We start from the raw sequence: 22,019 nt of genomic DNA on the forward strand, positions 1-22,019 counted from the left end.
GGAAATCCATGTAAATTCCCTATTTTCTCAAATTATTGACTAATTCTCCTTTCTCCTCAGATTTTTCTCCATTTTCTCTCAAATTGTCCAGTGTCAATTTAAAATCTCCTCAGCTTTGGGGTGTTTTCCCATCCATTTTATCTGCAGCAGTTTCTCATTGTTTAGGTGGGAAGTTGTTGCCCTGAGCCATTGTGGGATAGCTGCTGGAGACCTGTTAGGGTCGGCACAGGTAACACAGTGTTTACACTTGCACTGTGTTGATCTTAGTACATTGACCATGGCTCAGCGTTGCTTGGGGAGGTGGTGTTACCGTGCTGGCATAATGGACAGTTTACACTGGTGGGAGACAAACTTAAGTGCAGATACATGTGCAACTAAGTCAATGCAATGCAGCTTACGCTGACCTCGTGTAGACCAGGTCTTTGTAGACCAGGCCTGGGGGGGTTTAATCCTGGTGGGAAGACCTACCTCTGATAAAGTCACTGTTTTCCAGTGTGGCAGAGCCTACAATATCAGTTTCCAGGGAAAAAAGTCTGGTGGGGCTCTGTGAAGAAATGGACAAAAGCCCATTCTGAAATCTTTCCAATTGTTCTTTTCGCCCCGACAGGCTACAGAATAACGTCCATGTTTTGCTCTGGATCGTCCCACCCTTCCAGAGGAAAGGCAATGGCTGCAGCGGAGGTAGCTGAGGTATGGGATTATCACAGAGCTGGTGGTGGGTTCTGGCTGGAGGGAGATGGGCAGTAAATGTACAGGAGGGTGGGAGCTGCTGGAGGTGGGAGAGGGCAGGAAATAACCAGGGTGGGGAAAGAGAGAGGACAAACTTGCCAGAATGAATTCGGATTAGGCCCCACATTGAAGGAGCAGACTCCTTGGGTTTGCGTGTGGAACTTTCCCCTATTTGTGGAACAGGAAATAACCCCCTGGCCAGGGCTGCAAAAACTTCCCAGTGCTGCAACCCAAACCAACTAACACACTTCATTATTTACCACTCTCCAAACTTTATGTCATCAGCAAACTTCGTCAGTGATATTATGTTCTCTTCCAAGTCATTGATAAGCAAGTTAAATAGCAGAGGGCCAATAACCGATCCCTGTGGGACCCCAATGGAAACATGCCCATGTGACCATTTACAGTTACATTTTGAAATGTATCAGCTGCTTTTGAATCTAGTTAATGTGTCATGTTAATTTTGTGGTGGTGTAGTTTAAGTATCATGCTGTACCAAGTCAAATACCTTAGAGAAATCAAAGTATGTTACATTAATGCTATTCCTTTATCAACCAAACTTCTGACCTCCTTCCCAAAAAAAAAAAAAAATCCAATTAGTTTGTGAGGGTTTATTTTCCCTAAATTTATGTTGATTGGAATGAATTATATTACCCTCTTTTAATTCATTAAACCCTTCTCCCCCTCCCCCTCCCATTATCTTTCCCAGGTTCGAAGTCAGACCTATTATCCTGGTCATCCCTTTTACAATTTTTGTAAATATTGGGGCAACTTTAGCTTTCTTCCAGTCTTCTGGAGTTTCCGCAGTGTTCCAAGAGCTCTTGAAAAACAGCATTAATGGTCCAGAGGGCTCCTCAACCTGCATTTTTAAAACTCTTGAATGGAAGATATCTGGAACTGCTGATTTCAAAAACGTCTGATGTTAGGAGCTTCTATTTAACGTCCTCATGAGTTCTGATTTTAATGAAGAGTGTCATTGTCATAAAAATATCACAACATCATTTGCTTGTTTTCCCCAAATCCAGGAGAGAAATAGTCACTGAACATTTTTACTTCTTCTGTATTATTATTATTATTGATGTTTCTGTCCTTTCCATCTAGTAATGGACCAATAACATAGTTAGGATTTTTTTTGTTATTAATATGCTAAAATAAACACAACCCTCCTTCATATTTCCTTAATTCTGCTGGCCATAGATTCTCCATTTGTTGCTTTGCTTCACCTTATTAATTTTCTACAATTCCAAGCTTCTCACATTTTTACCTGTTGACTTCCTCCTTCTTCCAGGTGTTTGTTTATATATAATTTTATGGGGGGGATATTGGGATTCCTGCCAGGAGGCTGTCCCTGACCCTGCCAGTGACTCCATTTCCTATATCAGCCTCTGGTTAGTAGGTGTGTGATGAATATGATGACCCCTGCCCCCACTGGGCAGCGTGAGGGGCTCTCTTTTTCTCCCCTCAACCTGATGCCTCCTGGCTGCTCAGGGTGGGAGTGGGACTGTGCGACCATGTCCCTCCCAGAGCTTCCATTTTCCTGTTCCTGCTCTCCCAGGAATCCTGGGGTCGTACTAAAGTACTAAGTGTTGGGCTCTTGCTCTTTCAGGGGCTGGTGACCTTCGAGGAGGTGGCTCTGTATTTCACCGAGGAAGAGTGGGCTCTGCTGGACCCCGCTCAGAGAGCCCTCTACAGAGACGTCATGGAGGAGAACTATGAGAATGTGGCCTCGCTGGGTAAGCATTCCTGTCCCTTTGGTTATTGGAAACTGTGGGTTCTCTAAAGAACCTCTGTAGTAATAACTCTATACCTTTACTCCTTGTACATGTGTAAACTGGTTTCCATGTCTTGCCCCCCGCGGCTTATGTCCTATCCCAGTATTTTTAGATGTACACAAATTTTAAATGACCAATGGCACAACAAATAATTATATTTTTAATTTATCCTTATGGTCTGCATTAAAATCTAGCCCCTACCCTTTTCTTTCTCTCTGAGGGCTATGACCATTGGATGTGGATAGATGTGGGAATGTTGGTAATATTTCTGTGATTCCACTACATCCCTCAGTTTCCCTCTGTACTCGAAATTACTATAATTTGGGTGTAAAGACCAGGACACATGAGGTGTTTTTGTTACAGAGCTGTCATGGGCTCACGCAGAGAGCTCGCTTGGAACTAAAAGCATGTCTACACTGCAAGCGCTACAGCTGAAAGTGGTCAGCCCAGAATTGTTCCGCAGACCCAGCTGTGTCTATAGTGGGGGCTAGGCTGACCTAACTATGGCAACGTCTGCACTACAGAGTTTCGTCAATGCCGTGTGTGTTGATTAAAGCAGGTTCTTCTTTGAGGGATGGTCCCTATTGAATTCCACTGTGGCTAATGCGCATGCAACATGCTCCCAGAGCTGAGCTTTTTATAGTAGTAGTGTCCGTAGGGTCACGTGTGGGGTCACGTGTGCGCCCTTGCGTTGCCTTGTGGTTTTGCCTGCGTCTCCAGTTCCCTCTCACCGCTGCCCGGTCCAAGTCAGAGCTTCTGCTGTCCCCTCGTCCCTGGTGACGCATTTTCTTTATTTAGTCAGGATGTAACCCGCACAATTTAACGCTCCCACCCCCTACCCATCCTTGTGTGTACGCAGGGACCAGAGGCCCAACTTTACCCCTCCCTAGGCTCAGGGCCAATATCCCTGTTCCCAGTGAAAGAGCCTTACACAGTAATATCCTTTAAAGATGTGTGTGTATGTATTAGCGACACATCAACAGAATACCCACGCCAAGCATCTAATGCTCACCACTCCCAGCAAAGACAGCTGGACGTCTCCCGGTGGCCAATCAGCATCTGCTCCGTCTTCTGCGCAATATGGTCGTGCAGGGGTAAAAGTCCTGGCACCTTTGGTCTTGAGCTGTGTCTCGGAGTTAAGATCCAATGATCCTGTCTCCAGACCCCCATTATAATTAAAATGAGGATTTCTCTTATCTATGCTTTAACCAATTATTTTACTTAAGACATAGCTATGCAAACACACTAACCAATCATTTTCACTATAAGGGTGTTCACATGCCTAAGACCACGTATTGCATTAGCTTTTGTGTTTTTCAAAGTTAGTTAAAACTTCTCAGTGTCTACTTATCTTTGTGCTTTGTTAGTGGAATACACTGTCAGGGTAGAATTGCTTAACCAGCAGTAGACTGGGACTCTCTGCCTATTTAAAGTACACTTTCTAACTATTTATTTAAAATTTCTTTAGCAACAGCAAAACTTCTTACTTTTTATTATCAGACAGAAACTCAAGGCTAACTTATCCATTCTCTCCCCATTCTCAGGACACTGTGAATGTCAGTCTATCTCCAGTTAGTAGCGCTGCAGCTAATACTTTCCTATCTGTCTGCCTATGACAAGGCCGAATTCCCCTGACTCTAGTTTTGTTTCCAACTTATGGTGGCTGAGCCTACAAGATGGCTGTGGGTTATGCTAGGTCCAGGCATCTCATTGCAAGGACTTTGTTTTATGTAGTTTTCTTGTTTTTGAACGTTTTGTAGGATTAAGGACTGGGTATACTATTCCAGCGGTTTCCCACCAAACAATCCCCAACTCCCCACTTCGCCCCCAGCACCCGTGTCTGGGTATTCTCTATAGTCAGGATTTTCTTGGTTTCTGTAGTGATTTTTCTTGTTTCTAAAAGTTCCGCAAGGCTCAGGATCTGGGTCCCCTCCAGGTCTGGATGCTGGATTATTACTAAGAGGACGGGATTAAAAATCTGCACTTCCTGTCCTCATTTGTTCTCCCTCAGCGACGAGCACCAATGCTGTCTGTACTGCTTGTGGGAAACCCACACCACATCTAGGTGCAGCATCTCTCTCTACTTCCTTGCCCGTACGCGGGAAAACAGAGCCCATCCCCCCCCCAACCCACCCACCCCTTGCAAGAAGCACCTCATGGAGCTCAGCCCTGGGACGCAGTTGAATCCTGGCCACGGAACCCCCCAGTACATCAGACTGAATCCAGGAGGAACTGGTACCTGAGTCCCTGGGCACCACAACCGGTTTGGCCATATGAGAGCTCGTGGCCCCAATATTCGCCTTCAGAACAGTCCTGTTCAGCACGGAAATCCTCTTCTGTAACACAGACCTGTCCTTCGACAAGAAGGCGTTTGAAATCCGGATTGGACGATGCCCCAATCAGCCCGGCCCCGATGGTACTGACAGATCCGGAGGGATTTCTCTCGTCATCCCGAGGCGAGGCTGTGTCATCAACTCTCTCCTCTCCCCCAGACTACTACTGTCAGTTTCAAGAGCTGCTATGAAGGACAGTTTATGCTCTCGAAATACCGTTGGAGGAGGTGCAGCACAGGCAGCACCACCTACTGGACATTTTGCACGCATTGGTACCGGCCAGGGTGGGCCTATCAAACGAGGACGCTCTCCAACAGACACACACTATGTGCCATCCCCTGCCCATGTGCACCCCCACCCCAAAAGGGACAGAAAAGAGGTACAGTGTCCTCGCTCTCCTCCCTTCCTCCCCCCCCGAGTTCCAAGTTTCTATTCTGTCATCCTCTGCCCAATTCCCGGGTGATTCAGGCTGCTATGGAGTGAGCTAAACAACAGCACCCACGCTCCACCCCAGCTGACAAGGAGGGCAAGAGACTGGACCTTGTGGGTTGAAAGGTTTTCTCCTCGGACGGCCTCCAGTTCTGGATCTCAAACTACGTGGCAGTGATGGCCAAATACGACTTCTTACAGTATGGACATATGACAAATGAGCTACCTCAACAAGATCATGGCCAATTCCTATCAAGTCTAGAGGAAGGCAAGTTGCTCGCAAAGTTGATACTTCAGGCTGTGGTTGATTCAGCAGACATTTCCTTGTGCATTTTGGCAACTGGAATCGTCATGAGGAGGGAATCCTGGTTTCCCTAGAGAAGTGCAGAACACGATTGACGATCTCCCTTTTGATGAATCACACTTCTTCAGTCAAAAGACAGATGACTCCTTTCACTTGCCAATGAACCTCCTCAGAAACATTGTATAGTCCATAGAGCCATCCACCTGTTCCGACAGTGCAGTCCTCCATGCAACACCATTTGCGCATAAGCTATATTTCTGAATGCAAGTAGAGAGCTGTCTCACTTCACATGCATCCCAAATTTCTACCAAAGGTGGTTTCCTGCTTCCATCTCAACCTACCCATAAACCTACCTGATTTCCCAAATCACATGCTTTGAATGAGAAACGGCGGCTTCACTTCCTTGATATATGTAGGGCCCTGGTCTTTAACCTACAAAGGACAAAGCCATTCCTGAAATCTCTCCGGCTATGTGTTGCCATAGCGTAGAGAATTAAAGAGCAGGCCATATCCACCCAGAGAGTCTCGAAATGGGTCTCAGGGTGAATTGAGCTCTGCTGTCAATTATCAGGATGGTCCCAACCAGGTGGGATATGGGCCTATTCCATGAGCGTGCCAACATGGACTACTGCCGCACTCCATGACGTGCCTCTTACGGACATGTATGAGGCGACCATGTGGAGGTGGATACACATCTTTTCTTCTCATTACGCTACAGAGTTTGGTTCTGTGGCAGACAGCTCATTTGGTGCAAAGGTCCTCCACTCCACAGTTCCGTCGTCTTCCTCTCACCCTCCGCCTATGTAGGTACTGCTCGTTACTCACCCTCGGTGGAATAGGAGCCTTCTCTAGTACATTATTCTCCTGCTCCGGAAGTGCTGATCTGTGTAGCGGGCATCAGATCCTACAGCAAGAGTCACAAGCAGCATCAGCCAATTCCAGTCTTCCATGTCTGTATCGTCAACCTCCTGCTCTGTCATTGACACCATCAGGTACCTTCAGTGGATCAAAAAATACCGCTGGAATGCCCACCGGCATCTCAAGGAAGCTCCACTCCTCCATGTTGCTGGCTCCTGTTCCTGGGAGCAAGCAGATCAAAATGACAGCTCAAGAGGATGGGTTGGTGGGTTTCTATAACTTCCTGTAACGTGCAAGGGTGGACAGTCACGTTTTCCACATTGCACTAGGAACAATGAGCTGGAGTGGCCATATTTTGGGAGGGCCCTAGGAAGTCTGGGATATGGTTAGTTGGACTTGGGTCTGCGTATTGCAGTGTGGATCCTGGAGCCCTTATGTGGGACTTAGGCTCAAAAATTCTTATTACTTAGGTTCAATATGCAGTGTGGACACTCAGACCCTGGGATGGCAGTTTCAGATTGTGTAGATTTGGGTCCTGCTAACCCTTGGTAGTGTATACATTGCAGTGTAGGCGTAAGTCATGTCTTTTACTACAAACTTAAGTCAACATCCTACCGCCAGAGTTAAGCTGGTTGTGCATGTTCACACCACACTCCTTGTGTCGGTGGAATGCGTCCTCACTAGCAGCGCTTGCATTGATGCAGGGAGCAGTGCAACTCGCCGCAGGGGGTTTTGGGAAGGGCTTGCAATGCCTCATGGGACCAAAACATTCTCACAGGGGTGACTGGAAACACGGCTCCAACATCCCATGATGCCGTTTTCTCCCTCCCCTGATTGCATCTGCAGCCCATAGTATTTTGCACCTTTTTTTCAAAAGGCTGCCATAGCCTTGTGTATGCCGTCTCCAGAGAAGCATGGACCCCACTCAGCTGTGCAGTATTGTGGTGAGCGTTGCAGACACCACACCTGCCTTATCCTGTAGAATATTTCCAGAACTGAGAGAGGAACTACCGCACAGAAGATGACCATGTCCTTCAAGTAGCACTGCTGGAAACCATGGAACGAAACAGTCGCCCAGCAGCTGAACATAGTGGAGGGCTGGTTTCGGTCCTGAGAAACAAGCACTGACTAGTGGGATTGCATCTTTATTCAGGTATGGGATTACGAGCAGTGGCTGCAGAACTTTTGTATGCGCAAGGCCACTTTCCAGGAACTGTATGCGGAGCTCTCCCCAGCCGTGAAGTGTAGCGACATGAAAATGAGACCTGCTCTGACAGTGGAGAAGCGAGTGGCGATTGCTGTGTGGAAGCTTGAGACTCCAGACTGCTACTAGTCATTGGGGAATCTGTTTGGAGTGGGTAAATCCACCCTGGGGGTTGCTGCGATTCAAGTAGGCAGGGCCATTAATTGCCTTCTGCTAAGAAGAATAGTGACTCTGGGCAAAGTGTAGGACATACTGGATGGCTTTCACAGAATCGTAGGACAGGAAGGAACCGCAAGAGGTCATCTAGTCCAGTCCCTTGCAATCATGGCAGGACTAAATATTCTCTAATCATAGGGCGACCAGACAGCAAGAGTGAAAAATCGGGACGGGGGTGAGTAATAGGAGCCTATATAAGAAAAAGACCCAAAAATAGGGATTGTCCCTATAAAATCGGGACATCTGGTCACCCTATCTAATCATCCCTGCCTGTGTTTGTCTAACCTGCTCTTAAAAATGTCCAATGATGGAAATTCCACAACCTCCATAGGCAATTTATTCTGGTGCTTAACCACCCTGACAGTTAGGAAGTTTTTCCTAATGCCCAATCTAAACCTCCCTTGCTGCAATTTAAGCCCATTGCTTCTTGTCCTCTCCTCAAAGGTTAAGGAGAACAATTTGTCTCCCTCCTCCTTGTAACAACCTTTTATATACTTGAAAACTGTTATATCCCCTCTGTCTTCTCTTCTCCGGACTAAACAAACCTATTTTTTTCAGCTTGCCCTCATAGGTCATGTTTTCTAGACCTTTAATCATTTTTGTTGCTCTTCTCTGGACTTTCTCCAGTTCGTCCAGATCTTTCCTGAAATGTGGTGCCCAAACGTGACGAACTATTCCCCAAAGGTCATTTCTTTCTCTGGGTGAGTTATAATTTTTACACTGAATAGAGAGTTACAGAAAAGTATATATAGTCAGCGCCCAAAAATTCTTTTCAAGGAAGCAAAGATCTATTTCTCAATGCTTCTGGCATTGGAAGCTATGCATTCTGAAATATGCTCATTCCCATAAACACCATGTCTGAATATTTCTAAGTTCTAAAGTTCCTCTTGTAAGGCCTTGTCTACACTACGAGAGTAGTTAGATTTTACTTGCATCGAATTTTTGGAATCGATATTGCAAAGTCGAACGTGTGTGTCCACACTAAGGACAGTAATTCGACTTTGTGAGTCCACACTAACGGTGAAAGCGTCGACATTCGAAGCGGTGCACTGTGGTCAGCTATCCCACAGTTCCCGCAGTCCCCTCTGCCCGTTGGAATTCTGGGTGTAGCCGGCAATGCCTTCTGGGTAACAAAATGTGTCGAGGGTGCTTTTGGGTAACTGTCGTCATCCGTCCATCACTCCCGCCCTCCCTCCCTGAAAGCGCCGGCGGGAAATCAGTTCGCGCACTTTTCCAGTCATTGACAGCACGGACGCCACAGCACTGCGAGCATGGAGCACGCTGCGACCATCGCTGCAGTTGTGGCCGCTCTCAACGCCTCGCAGCTTATCATACAGGTTTCCCTGAGGCAGATGCAGAAAAGTCAGGCGAGGAGGCTACGGCACCGCGGTGATGGCCTGAAGTCTGAGAGTAGCACAGACCTCTCAGAAAGAACGGGACCCAGCGCCGAGGACATCACGGTGGCAATGGGTCATGTTGATGCCGTGGAACGGCGATTCTGGGCACGGGAAACAAGCACTGAGTGGTGGGACCGCATAGTCCTGCAGGTCTGGGATGAATCCCAGTGGCTGCGAAACTTTCGCATGCGGAAGGGAACTTTCCTGGAACTTTGAGTTGCTGTCCCCTGCCCTGAAGCGCAATGACACCCGGTTGCGAGCTGCACTGAGTGTCCAGAAGCGAGTGGCCATAGCCCTCTGGAAGCTTGCAACGCCAGACAGCTACCGGTCAGTCGCGAACCAGTTTGGGGTGGGCAAATCTACCGTGGGGGTTGTTGTGATGCAAGTAGCGAAGGCAATCGTTGATGTACTGCTGTGAAAGGTAGTGACCCTGGGAAACGTGGAGGCGATCATAGATGGCTTCGCAGGGATGGGATTCCCAAACTGTGGTGGGGCTATAGATGGAACTCGCATCCCTATCCTGGCACCGGACCACCAGGCCAGCCAGTACATTAACCGAAAGGGCTACTTTTCCATGGTGCTGCAAGCACTGGTGGACCACAGGGGACGTTTTACCAACATCTATGTGGGATGGCCGGGCAAGGTTCATGACGCTCGTGTTTTCAGGAACTCTGGTCTGTTTAGACGGCTGCAACAAGGTATTTACTTCCCGGACCACAAAATAACTGTTGGGGATGTGGAGATGCCTATAGTCATCCTCGGGGACCCAGCCTACCCGCTAATGCCCTGGCTCATGAAGCCCTATACTGGCGCCCTGGACACTGAAAAAGAACTCTTCAACTACCGGCTGAGCAAGTGCAGAATGGTAGTGGAGTGTGCTTTTGACCGTCTCAAGGGGAGATGGAGAAGCTTACTGACTCGCTGTGATCTCAGCGAAACCAATATCCCCATTGTTATAGCAGCTTGCTGTGTGCTCCACAATCTCTGTGAGAGCAAGGGGGAGACCTTTATGGCGGGGTGGGAGGTTGAGGAAAATAGCCTGGCTGCTGATTACGCACAGCCAGACAGCCGGGCGATTAGAAGAGACCAGCGGGAAGCACTGTGCATCCGGGAGGCTTTGAAAGCAAAGTTCCTGAGTGAGCAGGGTAACCTGTGACTTTAAAGTTTGTGTACAGAGAAGCTGAACCTGCCCCCGTTTCTTTACCCAGTTAATGTTGACTATCCTATCCAGTTACATACCCCCTTCACCCCCCCTCCAACACACGTGTCGAAATAAAAATAGTTCTACTTTGTTAATGCACACCATTTTCTTTACTACTGTTTTCGCGGGAATTTTTTAAAACTGGGACGCAGACTGTGGTGCGGAGCGGGTGTAGTGTAGTGACGCGAATGAAGCTTCTAAACTCAAGGATTGACAGGCTCCGCTGCGGTGGGATGGTTGTTTCAACGGAGCCTGTCACCCCTCCTGATCGGGACTGTGTGTATGGGGGGGCTATGTGACTTTGTGGCAGGGGGAGGACGGTTACAGATCCCCTGCTGCGTGGCTCTGTGATCCTGCATAAGGACTGCCGCTTAAGATCTGTAACTGCCCTCCCCCGCCACAAAGTCACAGAGCAACCCACCCCCCACCACATAACATGAAAACCACCTCCCAGACTAACCAGGGTAACTAGTCACTGCATCACTGCACTGTTTATGTGCCCTGCTGCTGTGCCTGCCCCCGCCTATGTACCCTGCCAAAGGTGACTGTCCTGTCTAATTACCAACCCCCTTTCCCCTCCTTCTCCAAAAGAACATGATTGAAACAGTAGTTAACAGAAACGTATTTTTTATTATCAACTACACATGGAACTGGGAGGTGAAACTTGGACGGGGGCTTGTGTCAGGGGGGAAGGAAAGAACTTTTCAAATTTTGGGGAATGAGAGCCTTCTGCTACTCGAGCTCTCTGCAGGGGTGGAGTGAGAGTTAGCACGGACTCTGCCGCCTCTCCTTCTTTGCACTTTGGGTGAGGTGGGTATGGGACTTGGTGGCGGGGGAGGGCGGTTAGAGATGGACTGCAGCGGGGCTCTGTCCTCCTGCCTCCGTTCCTGCAGAACATCCACAAGGCGCCGGAGCGTGTCTGTTTGCTCCCTCAGTAGTCCAAGCAGCGTTTGAGTCGCCTGCTGGTCTTCCTGCCGCCACCTCTCCTCCCGATCCATGTTTGCTTGGTGCATTTGGGTCAAGTTCCCCGCCACTGGTCTGCTGTGCTGCCTGGCCTTGGGAACAGGCCATAAGCTCCGAGAACATGTCCTCCCGTGTCCTCTTCTTCCTATGCCTAATCCGCGCTAGCCTCTGGGAGTGTGATGCCAGGCTAGGTTGTGAGACAGTCACAGATGGGGCTGTGGAAATGGGAAAAAGGGAGTGAATTCCTCAGAAAGATAAATGTAGTTGTGAACAAAGAACATAGTCTTTCTCTGTGAACAAGACCATGCACAGCACCTATCACATGCGCACTCAGCACAAGGTCGAATTCTCGGCCTTCGCATTCAGTGCCTGGGGTCTTGCACAGCACATTTGAGAAGCGGGGCAGCACAACGGAATTTCTGTTGCAGGCAGACATGGTAAGCCGTAGACCTGTGGCAGTTTAAAACTTTTATATTACCACTGGCCTCATTTCACATTTAAAGCAATGTCAGTCCCTGCTGCCAGCAATCCGGCAAGCGGGAACTCTGCCCCTGTCCCACCCCCTCGCGGCTGTCCCTGGGAACGATCCCTTTCGGCTGCCCCTCTCCCACCTCCACTGCGTGGCTGCAAACCAGCGGTTACAGTTCTGTAAAGGAACGGTCAAGCAGTCCCAACACTAACATTCCCCTACCTAATTCAAAGCAGGTCACCATGGGCGACATCACCCTGATGAGGATCTCTGAGAGCGAGAGAGAGAGAATGCTCCGGGAAAGCCTCCAAAGACCAGGGCCGTATGCCGTCCTGCTGTGCAGAGCAATGATTCCTGAGTACTTGATAGTCTCGTGGCGCGGCAACGTGTCGTACTTCGGAGGACCCAATAAGGCCGCTCTCCCCAGGAACCTCATGCAACGGCTTTCCAATTACCTCCAGGAGAGCTTCATCGAGATGTCCCAGGAGGATTACTGCTCTATCCCCGGACATATAGACCGCATTTTACTGTAGCTGCAGTAGTAGGGAATAAACAGTAGGGCGGCTTGGGCAGGACAATCACGGAAAACCGGACATTGCTAGATTTTTTTTCAAAACTTGCACTGCCCATGACTGAACCGTTAAGCGCCTAGGGCAAAGTAATCATGAACAACCCATTCTTTTAATTGTTAATATTCCTGTTCTGTTAAAAATAAATGTTTAGATGTTTACAACACTTAATGGATGATCCTTCCCCAGATTCTGTGTCCGGGGTAACGGCTGGGGACACTTGGTAGGGGATCTCTGTAAGGGTGATGAAGAGATCCTGTCTGTCGGGGAAATCAGCGTTGTGAGCGCTGCCCACTGCCTCGCCCTCCTCATCTCCTTCCTCATTTTCCCCGTCCCCTAACATGTCCGAGGAACCGGCCGTGGACACTATCCCATCCTCAGAGTCCACGGTCAGTGGTGGGGTAGTGGTGGCGGCCGCACCGAGGATGGAATGCAGTGCCTCGTAGAAACGGGATGTCTGGGGATGGGATCCGGAGCGTCCGTTTGCCTCTTTGGTCTTCTGGTAGCCTTGTCTCAGCTCCTTGATTTTCACGCGGCATTGCGTTGCATCCCGGCTGTATCCTCTCTCTGACATGTCTTTAGAGATCTTCTCGTAGATCTTTGCATTCCGTCTTTTGGATCGCAGCTCGGAAAGCACAGACTCCTTGCCCCACACAGCGATGAGATCCAAGACTTCCCGATCAGTCCATGCTGGGGCCCTCTTTCTATTCACAGACTTCACGGCCATCACTGCTGGAGAGCTCTGCATCGTTGCCAGTGCTGCTGTGATCTCCACGATGTCCAGACAGGAAATGAGATTCAAACTGGCCAGACAGGAAAAGGAATTCAAATTCAAATTTTCCTGGGGCTTTTCCTGTGTGGCTGGTCAGAGCATCCGAGCTCGTACTGCTGTCCAGAGCGTCAACAGAGTGGTGCACTGTGGGATAGCTCCCGGAGCTATTAGCGTCGATTTCCATCCACACCTAGCCTAATTGGACATGACCATGTCGAATTTAGCGCTCCTCCCCTCGTCGGGGAGGAGTACAGAAGTCGAATTAAAGAGACCTCTATGTCGAACTAAATAGCATCGCAGTGTGGACGGGTGCAGGGTTAATTCGATGTAACGGCGATAACTTCGACATAAACGCCTAGTGTAGACCAGGCCTAAGAGTCGTAGTATGGTATCATACAAATGACAATTTCTATTTTGCCGCAATGGGGGGACCCTAACTGCAGTGGGGTGATAGATGGCACACATATCCCTATCTTGGCACCAGACCAGATTGCCACAGAGTACATAAACAGAGAGAGATACTTTTCTATGGTGTTGCAAGCGCTGGTGAATCAGCGGGGGCATTTTACTGACATGAACGTGGGATGGTCTGGGGAGGTGCATGACGCACATCTTTAAGAACATAGGTCTGTTCAGAAAGCTGCAAGCAGGGACTTTCTTTCCAGACTGCAAAAGCACCCATCGTGACATTGAAATGCCAATAGTGATACTGGGAGACACAGCCTAACCCTTATTCCTGCGACTCATGAAGCCGGACACCTGGCCAGCAGCAAAGATCGGTTCAATAATAGGTTCAGCAAGTGCAGAATGGTGGCTGAATGTGACTTCGGCCGTTTGAAGGGTCGCTGGTGCAGTTTGCTCACTAGGTTAGACCCTGTGGGGATGTGGGGGGAAATCCCCATGATTATAGCTGCTTGTTGTTATCTTCATAATATATGTGAAGCAAAGGGAGAGAAGTTTCCTCCACACCCCACCCCTATCTGCTAATTTTGAGCAGCCAAATACCAGGGCTCTAAGAAGAGCTCAGTGTGGAGCAATGTGTCTCAGGGAGCATTTGAAACCCCAGTTTAGTAATGACCCACAATAATGCACGCTGCTATTCTGTATCCTGCTTACCCATCGTCTGAAACTTGCTTTGACTGCTGTTTTGTTCTCATACATATCTTCCCCCCCTTGCTTTGAATGAATAAAGATGATTTTATTTTCAAGACATACTTTTATTGCACATAGATATGAACACTGAAAGATCTGTCCAAGAATTAAATCTTGGAAAGATGATGGAATAAAATTGGGAAAACATATTCATCTTTTCTTTAAAAGCACAGTGGCCTTGCCTGTCATACATCAGCATTTGTGCAGCTGTTATTCTTGGCAGCCTCCTCTGGGACTGAGTGGAAGGGATATTGCAGTGCCCCCCTTGCCTAGTGGGAGGTGTGGTAGGGGAGTAGGGGAAGTACAGTGATGTTGGAATGTTGCTCTACAGGGGCTAAAGAGGGAGTCGAACCTCGGGTTTTCTCCCGAAGGTCAACCAGCTGCCTCAAAATGTCTCTGTTCCTTCGGAATCCCCAGCATCTCCTGTGGTGTGCCATGGTCATTCTCCTGGGATGAACGCCATGTCCATTTTTTCTGAGAGCAATCCTCCATGCCCTTTTGCTGGGCAAATTAGCTGAAACCATAGTAAAGAATAAAATTGTCAGACACATAGAAGAACATAAAATGATGGGCAAAAGTCAACATAGTTTCAGTAAAGGGAAATTGCGTGTTACTAATCTATTAGAGTTCTTTGAAGGGATCAACAACCATGTGGACAGGGGGGATCCAGGGGATGTAATGTACTTAGATTTCCAGAAAGCCTTTGACAAGGTCCCTCACCAAAGGCTCTTACATAAATTAAGTTGTCATGGGATAAGAGGGAAGATCCTTTCATGGATTGAGAACTGGTTAAAAGACAGGGAACAAAGGGTAGGAATGAATTGTAAATTCTCAGGATGGAGAGGGGTAACTAGTGGTGTTCCCCAAGGGTCAATCCTAGGACCAATCCTATTCAACTTATTCATAAATGATCTGGAGAAGGGGGTAAACAGTGAGGTGGCAAAGTTTGCAGACGATACTAAACTGCTCAAGATAGTTAAGACCAAAGCAGACTGTGATGAACTTCAAAAAGATCTCACAAAACTAAGTGATTGGGCAACAAAATGGCAAATGAAATGTAATGTGGATAAATGTAAAGTAATGCATTCTATACATACAATATGATGGGGGCTAATTTAGCTACAATTAATCAGGAAAGAGATCTTGGAGCCGTCGTGGATAGTTCTCTGAAGACGTCCACACAGTGTGCAGTGGCAGTCAAAACAAACAGGATGTTAGGAATCATTAAAAAAGGGATAGAGAATAAAACAGAGAATATCATATTGCCCTTATATAAATCCATGGTACGCCCACATCTTGAATATTGCATACAGATGTGGTCTTCTCATGTCAAAAAAGATATACTGGCATTAGAAAAGGTTCAGAGAAGGGTAACTAAAATGATTAGGGATTTGGAATGGGTCCCATATGAGGAGAGATTAATGAGACTAGGACTTTTCAGCTTGCAAAAGAGGACACTAAGGGGAGATATGATAGAGATATATAAAATCATGAGTGGGGTGGAGAAAGTGAATAAGGAAAAGTTATTTACTTGTTCCCATAATATAAGAACTAGGGGCCACCAAATCAAATTAATAGGCAGCAGGTTTAAAACAAATAAAAGGAAGTTGTTCTTCACACAGAGCACAGTCAACCATGGAACTCCTTGCCTGAGGAGGTTGTGAAGGCTAGGACTATAATAGGGTTTAAAAGAGAACTAGATAAATTTCATTGAGGTTAAGTCCATTTATGGCTGTTAGCCAGGATGGGTAAGGAATGGTGTCCATAGCCTCTGTTTGTCAGAGGGTGGAGATGGGTGGCAGGAGAGAGATCACTTGATCATTACCTGTTAGGCTCACTCCCTCTGGGGCACCTGGCATTGGCCGACCAGATACTGGGCTGGATGGACCTTTGGTCTGACCCAGTACAGCCATTCTTATGTTCTGTGTCCACTGTTCCAGAGGCATTCATTATCTCATTAAACATATCACATGTTCTCTTTTGCCTCCATCTTGTCTGGGAGAGCCTCTCCGCCAGTGTGGAGGAAGAGTTGAAGGCCACACTTTCAGCTATAACACATGCAAAGCACAAAGGAACCATTGTCAGGGCAGACCCAGGCTGTAGTGCAGAATTGCTATATAAAAATCACTCCCCTGAATCCATGCCAGTATAAAGTGGAACATTTTCATTTCTACAAGGTATTTACTGAACCGGTTTGCAGTCCCACCTATGCTGAGTATGGCGCAGGGGCGCTGGACCATCTGCAGTGGGAGGGGGGTCACCCGCAGTGGAACCGGAGGTGGCTAGGGGGCCATGCCCACCTCCCCTTTGTTACATGGATGTTGTCTGAATGTTGGGGACCAGCCTTCCCCGTCCCAAACTGCAAGTCTTAGCAGAAGTGGCTCAGATGTGTATGTATGCTTGTGATGGCATGTGACCAGTACAACATTTTCCTTCCCCCACTCCTCCCCCCAACCCTCTGCTGCTGTTGCTGCTCTCCAGTGCCTGAGGTTTGCCGTTTCTGAGGTCACTGCTGACCCCTGCCCCCCAAACTACAACCATGTTTTGTGAAGCCTGGGGGACGGGGCAGAAAATCACAAGGAGGGATTGTAGCACCTCCCAAAATATGTCGTCTTTGCTCTGTCTTGGTCACTTATCTGGCAGAGGCAGTCCACCAGTGTGTAGGAGGCTTCCCCTGAAGGTCATATCTGCAGAAGAACAAGAATTACCTAAATGCATGATTGTTAGTTCACACACAACATCGAATCATTACAGTAAAATACACATCTTGTAACATACCAAGCACACAGAAACACTTTCTTGTACATTTCTATCCCCTCACCCACTTCCGCACTACACAAAGCAAAGGAAAGTTGGCCGTCATAACCGTGCAGCATCAACTCCAAAAATCACTTACCAGGGGTCTCTTCTCCTGCGTCTTGCTCATTAGAGTGGGACTCCTGGGACTGGCTAGACACCTCCAGAATGACTCGCCATCCCACATGATGACCCAGCCGTGGGCTACACATCATCTGCTAACTCCACCTCCTCATCCATGACTTCGTCATCAGCGTTAGGTCCACTTGATGCTGCGTTCAGCCACGCCAAAGTATCCACAGGGCTCTTGGCGGTGGAGGTGGGGTTGCAGCCAAGGATAGTGTCTAGCTTCTTATAGAACTGGCAGGTCTATGGTGCAGCACCAGAGCAACAGTTTGCTTCCCTTGCCTTCTGGTACGCCTGCCTCTGCTCCTTTATCTTCACTCTGCATGGCACCGTGTCCCAATTATTAGCTCTTCTCACACAAGCCAAGAGAAATGTGCCCGTAGGTATCAAAGTTCCTATGGCTGGAGCACAGCTGGGTCTGGACAGCCTCCTCTCCCCATATACTGAGCAGATCCAACAGCTCCACATTGGTCCAAGCGGGAGAGTGTTTGCCATGTGGAGCCGCCATGATCAGCTGGAAAGATGCGAGGTGAGCTCTCCACGCCAAGTGGCAAAGAGGTCACTCCTAAATAAAGGGATGTGTGTTTGCCTTAATTTGCATTTAAGCAGGAAACAGAGTCATCGAACTGGAAGGGAAAACAAAGGAAGCTCAAAGAGGTGGGGGGAAAAAAACAACAGGGAATATCCTTCCACATGGACTCTGTCTCCTGGTTCTCAGCTATAAATGTTTTTCAAGAGGGGGACCAAAACTATAAAAAGGAATGACAAACACCCCCAGGCACCTTCCCTTCTCCCTGCCCATCTGATTCCCTGCACCTGAGAAAATAAAAAGAAAGAGTGGCTGTATGCTGACGGAGGGTTTCTGACCTGAGAGTTTTGTTAGTAATCTGCTAAAACATGTGGTGAGAAAGTTTGCTCTGCAACTAAGATAGTTTTTAAAGTAAATGTTAGTAAGCATTTTATCTGTATTTTTCTTGTAACCTGTCTGACTTTATGCCTTGAAATGTTTGCAACAACATTGTATGCAAAGTTATGAATTCCGCCTGTATGATGATAATAGTAGATGTTCAAACCCACACAGCCATGACTAGGCAAAAGCTGTTAACCCAGTCTAACCTAAACAATGGACTGTGTGCTTACCTCAGCTGGCATATAAGTAATAGGGTCCTTGAGACAGCAAGAGGAGGAAATGGCAGGAGCAAAAGCAAATCTGCATTTCAGCATACGCAAGGGAGACAAATGAGCCTGGCTCCACCTTCACCGCTAGACTCCAGGTCACCTTCTTTGCTGTTTGAATAAACTTTGCTTTGAGGGGCAATCCTGAGTAGAATCCACTTCAGAGGGTGACTGGACTATAAAAGAGAGGGGCAAAAACACCCCAAGGCACTTATTAGGTTTAAGGGCGGGGAGGGGGCAGGGGAAGAAGACAAAGGAACCAGTCCTTTGACTTTGGTGGAGATCCTGACCTGACAATTTGGTCAATCCTGGGAACATGTGCTAAGGATTTTACCTTGAACGAAGTTGTGCGTGTTAAGTTTTAGAAAACATTTTATCTTTCTTGCTCTTGTAACCATTTCTGACTTTTTAATACTTTATGCTTGTACTCATTTCAAATCTCTCTCTTTGTAGTTAACGAATCCAGTGTTGTGTTCAAACTGAAGTGTTTGCTAACTCCAGTTAAAGTAGCAAATTCTTAAATATTGGTCCCTTGATTGGCAAAAGACCTCTTATGTGAACTGTCCAGGAGAGGGCTGGCCAGTGCAGAACACGCGTTTTGGGGAAAATTTGGGCCGGGGAGTGTGTTGGGGCCACCCTGCACATCGTAACCCAGGCTGGTGGAGGCCAGAGTGGGACTGGAATGTTGCTGACAGGCTGCTGGGCCAGGGCTGTAGCCTTACACAAACACTCAGGGTGTGACCTGCACTCTGGTAGGCTGTTTCTCAGCGGCCCAGGTTAGCAGCTACAACAGCAAAGCATTGTGAGGAACCCAGGTTTACAGGGCAGGTGGTGACACAACCTTTCGGGCGTCTGGATTGCACCCCCAGAATGTGACACAAGTATCCCACAAATTCAGTTGATCTCACTCGTTTTCTGTCACTTGTGCAGGGTTTCCAGTTTCCAAACCTGATGAGATCTCCTGGCTGGACCGAGGGGAGGAGCCATGGGTCCCAGACCTCCAGGACTCTGAGGAAAGAGAGACCCTGAGAGATACCTGCATAGGTGAGGAATCAGTTAAACCAACTCAAAATCTGTCCCTGAATTAAGGAAATATTTGGGATTCCTACAAAGCCCTTGAGAGCTCTCTGAGTTCAGGATTGTTCTCAGGAGGTGTGGCATCCTCATGGCAGACTTCACTTACGGCTTCCTACCTGTCCTGACTGACAGTAGCTCCCTTCCCACTCTGCTTTCTCCCTGAGTGTTTGGTTGAGATTTAGACCCAGAATTGATCCCCTCCTCTCTCTCCTTTGGGGAAAGGTTTGGGGGAGATTTAGCTCTTTCTTTGTTTGATCTCTCCATCACTTACTTTCGTTTGTTCCCCCCTTTCTTCCATTCCTCTCTCTGAGGTTCCCTTTTCCTCTGGCAAAGGGAGTGACCTATGTCTGGTTTCTCTCTCTATCCTAGCAGATGATGGGATGGCGAATGAGGAGGAGAATCCTCAACAAGACGATGCTGAGCAAGTAGAAGCACAGGGGACGTTCTCAGAAAGATCCAAAGGGAATGTTTCCTGGAGTTGTGCACAGGCAAACGCCTGTGAGAGTCAGAACAGATCAGAGAAAAAGTTCAGTAGAGGCTCAGACCTTATTAGACATGAGAGAATCAACACAGGAGAAACACCGTACATCTGCCTGGAGTGTGGGAAAACCTTCAAACATAACTCAGTCTTTATCATACATCAGAGAATCCACACTGGAGAGAGACCATACGCATGCCCCGAGTGTGGGAAAAGCTTCAGTCGCAGCTCAAACCTTATCACACATCACAGAATCCACACAGGGGAGAAACCCTACACTTGCCATGAGTGTGGGAAAGGCTTCAGTCGGAGCTCAGAGCTTATGATGCATAGGAGAATCCACACAGGAGAAAGACCCTACACTTGCTGTGATTGTGGGAAAAGCTTCATTCGGAGCTCAGAGCTTAATAAGCACCAGAGAATCCACACTGGAGAGAGACCCTTCAGATGTACTGAGTGCGGGAAAGACTTCATTTATAGCTCACAGCTTGTCACACATCGACGAATCCACACAGGAGAGAGACCCTACTCATGCCTTGAGTGCGGGAAAGGCTTCACTTCTAGCTCACAGCTTGTCTCGCATCAGAGAATCCACACAGGAGAGAGACCCTATTCATGCCCTGAGTGCGGGAAAAGCTTAAGTTCTAAGTCACAGCTGGTCTCACATCGGAGAATCCACACAGGAGAGAGATCCTATTTGTGCCCTGAGTGCGGGAAAAGCTTCAGTCATAGTTCACAGCTTATCACACATCAGAGAACCCATACGGGAGAGAAACCGTACACATGTCCTGAGTGTGGGAAAAGCTTCAGTCGTAGCTCAAACCTTATCATGCATCATAGAAGCCACACAGGTGAGAAACCCTACACATGCTGTGATTGTGGGAAAAGCTTCAGTCGGAGCTCAGAGCTGATCAGACATCAGAGAATCCACACAGGAGAGAGACCTTACGCGTGCCCAGAGTGCGGGAAAAGTTTCACTCGGAGCTCAGATCTTAGTAAGCACCAGAGAATCCACACTGGAGAGAGACCCTATAGATGCCCTGAGTGCGGGAAAGGCTTCCGTTACAGCTCACATCTTGTCTCACATCGGAGAATCCACACAGGAGAAAGACCCTACTCATGCCCTGTGTGTGGGAAAAGCTTCACTGATAGTTCACAGATGATCACACATCAGAGAAGCCACACAGGGGAGACCCCCTACACGTGCCCTGAGTGCGGGAAAAGCTTCAGTTGGCACTCAAACCTTATCACACATCAGAGAATCCATACGGGAGAGAAACCATACACATGTCCTGAGTGTGGGAAAAGCTTCAATCGGCGATCAAACCTTGCTGCACATCACAGAATCCACACAGGGGAAACACCCTATAGCTGCCCTGACTGTGGGAAAAGCTTCAGTCGGAGCTCAGAGCTCATCATACATAAGAGAATCCACACAGGAGAAAGACCCTACACTTGCTGTGAGTGCGAGAAAAGCTTCATTCGGAGCTCCGAGCTTATCATACATCAGAGAATCCACACTGGAGAGAAACCCTTCAGATGCCCTCAGTGCGGTAAAGGCTTCAGTTATAGCTCACAGCTTGTCTCACATCAGAGAATCCACACACGCGAATAACACTATGCTTGTATTCAGTAGGGCTGCCCAAAGATTTTTTGTTTCTTTTTTGTTATGGGTTTTTTGTTGGGTTGGTTGTTTGGTGTTTTTAATACATTGGCTAATTCCCACATATTGGTCTTTAAGGTTGATTGCACCATTTCCTTTACTGTTGTCTCTCAGCTCCCTTCTGGTGAGTTGCCACCTTCTATCTTTTGCAGCTCACCTTACTTTGGGGTGAATCCTTGCGATCCTTTCTATCAACTCCTTTTGTCTTATGAGTTATGGAAATGTGTGTTCCTCCTGGCAGAAATGTCCATCAGTCCAAGTTGGGAGAGAGAGGGTTGACCTCATCTAGCTACAGTGAGATAAAAACTATCTGTGCCTTGTCTCCACTAGAACTG

At 47.9% G+C, this 22,019-nt stretch overlaps 1 protein-coding gene across 1 annotated transcript; it reads left to right on the forward strand.

Annotated features, from left to right (window-relative positions):
• The first annotated feature begins 2,339 nt into the window (after nucleotides 1-2,339).
• On the forward strand, nucleotides 2,340-21,720 carry LOC128822999 (zinc finger protein 420-like). The gene is made up of 3 exons (XM_054004980.1): nucleotides 2,340-2,462; nucleotides 19,397-19,510; nucleotides 19,913-21,720. The coding sequence occupies exons 1-3, from the start codon at nucleotides 2,429-2,431 to the stop codon at nucleotides 21,634-21,636; spliced, it is 1,872 nt and encodes a 623-aa protein (XP_053860955.1). The 5' UTR covers nucleotides 2,340-2,428; the 3' UTR covers nucleotides 21,637-21,720.
• The last annotated feature ends 299 nt before the right edge of the window (nucleotides 21,721-22,019 follow it).

This window comes from Malaclemys terrapin, chromosome 15 (genome assembly GCF_027887155.1).
Source record: "Malaclemys terrapin pileata isolate rMalTer1 chromosome 15, rMalTer1.hap1, whole genome shotgun sequence".
In the NCBI taxonomy this organism is placed as follows: domain Eukaryota; kingdom Metazoa; phylum Chordata; order Testudines; family Emydidae; genus Malaclemys; species Malaclemys terrapin.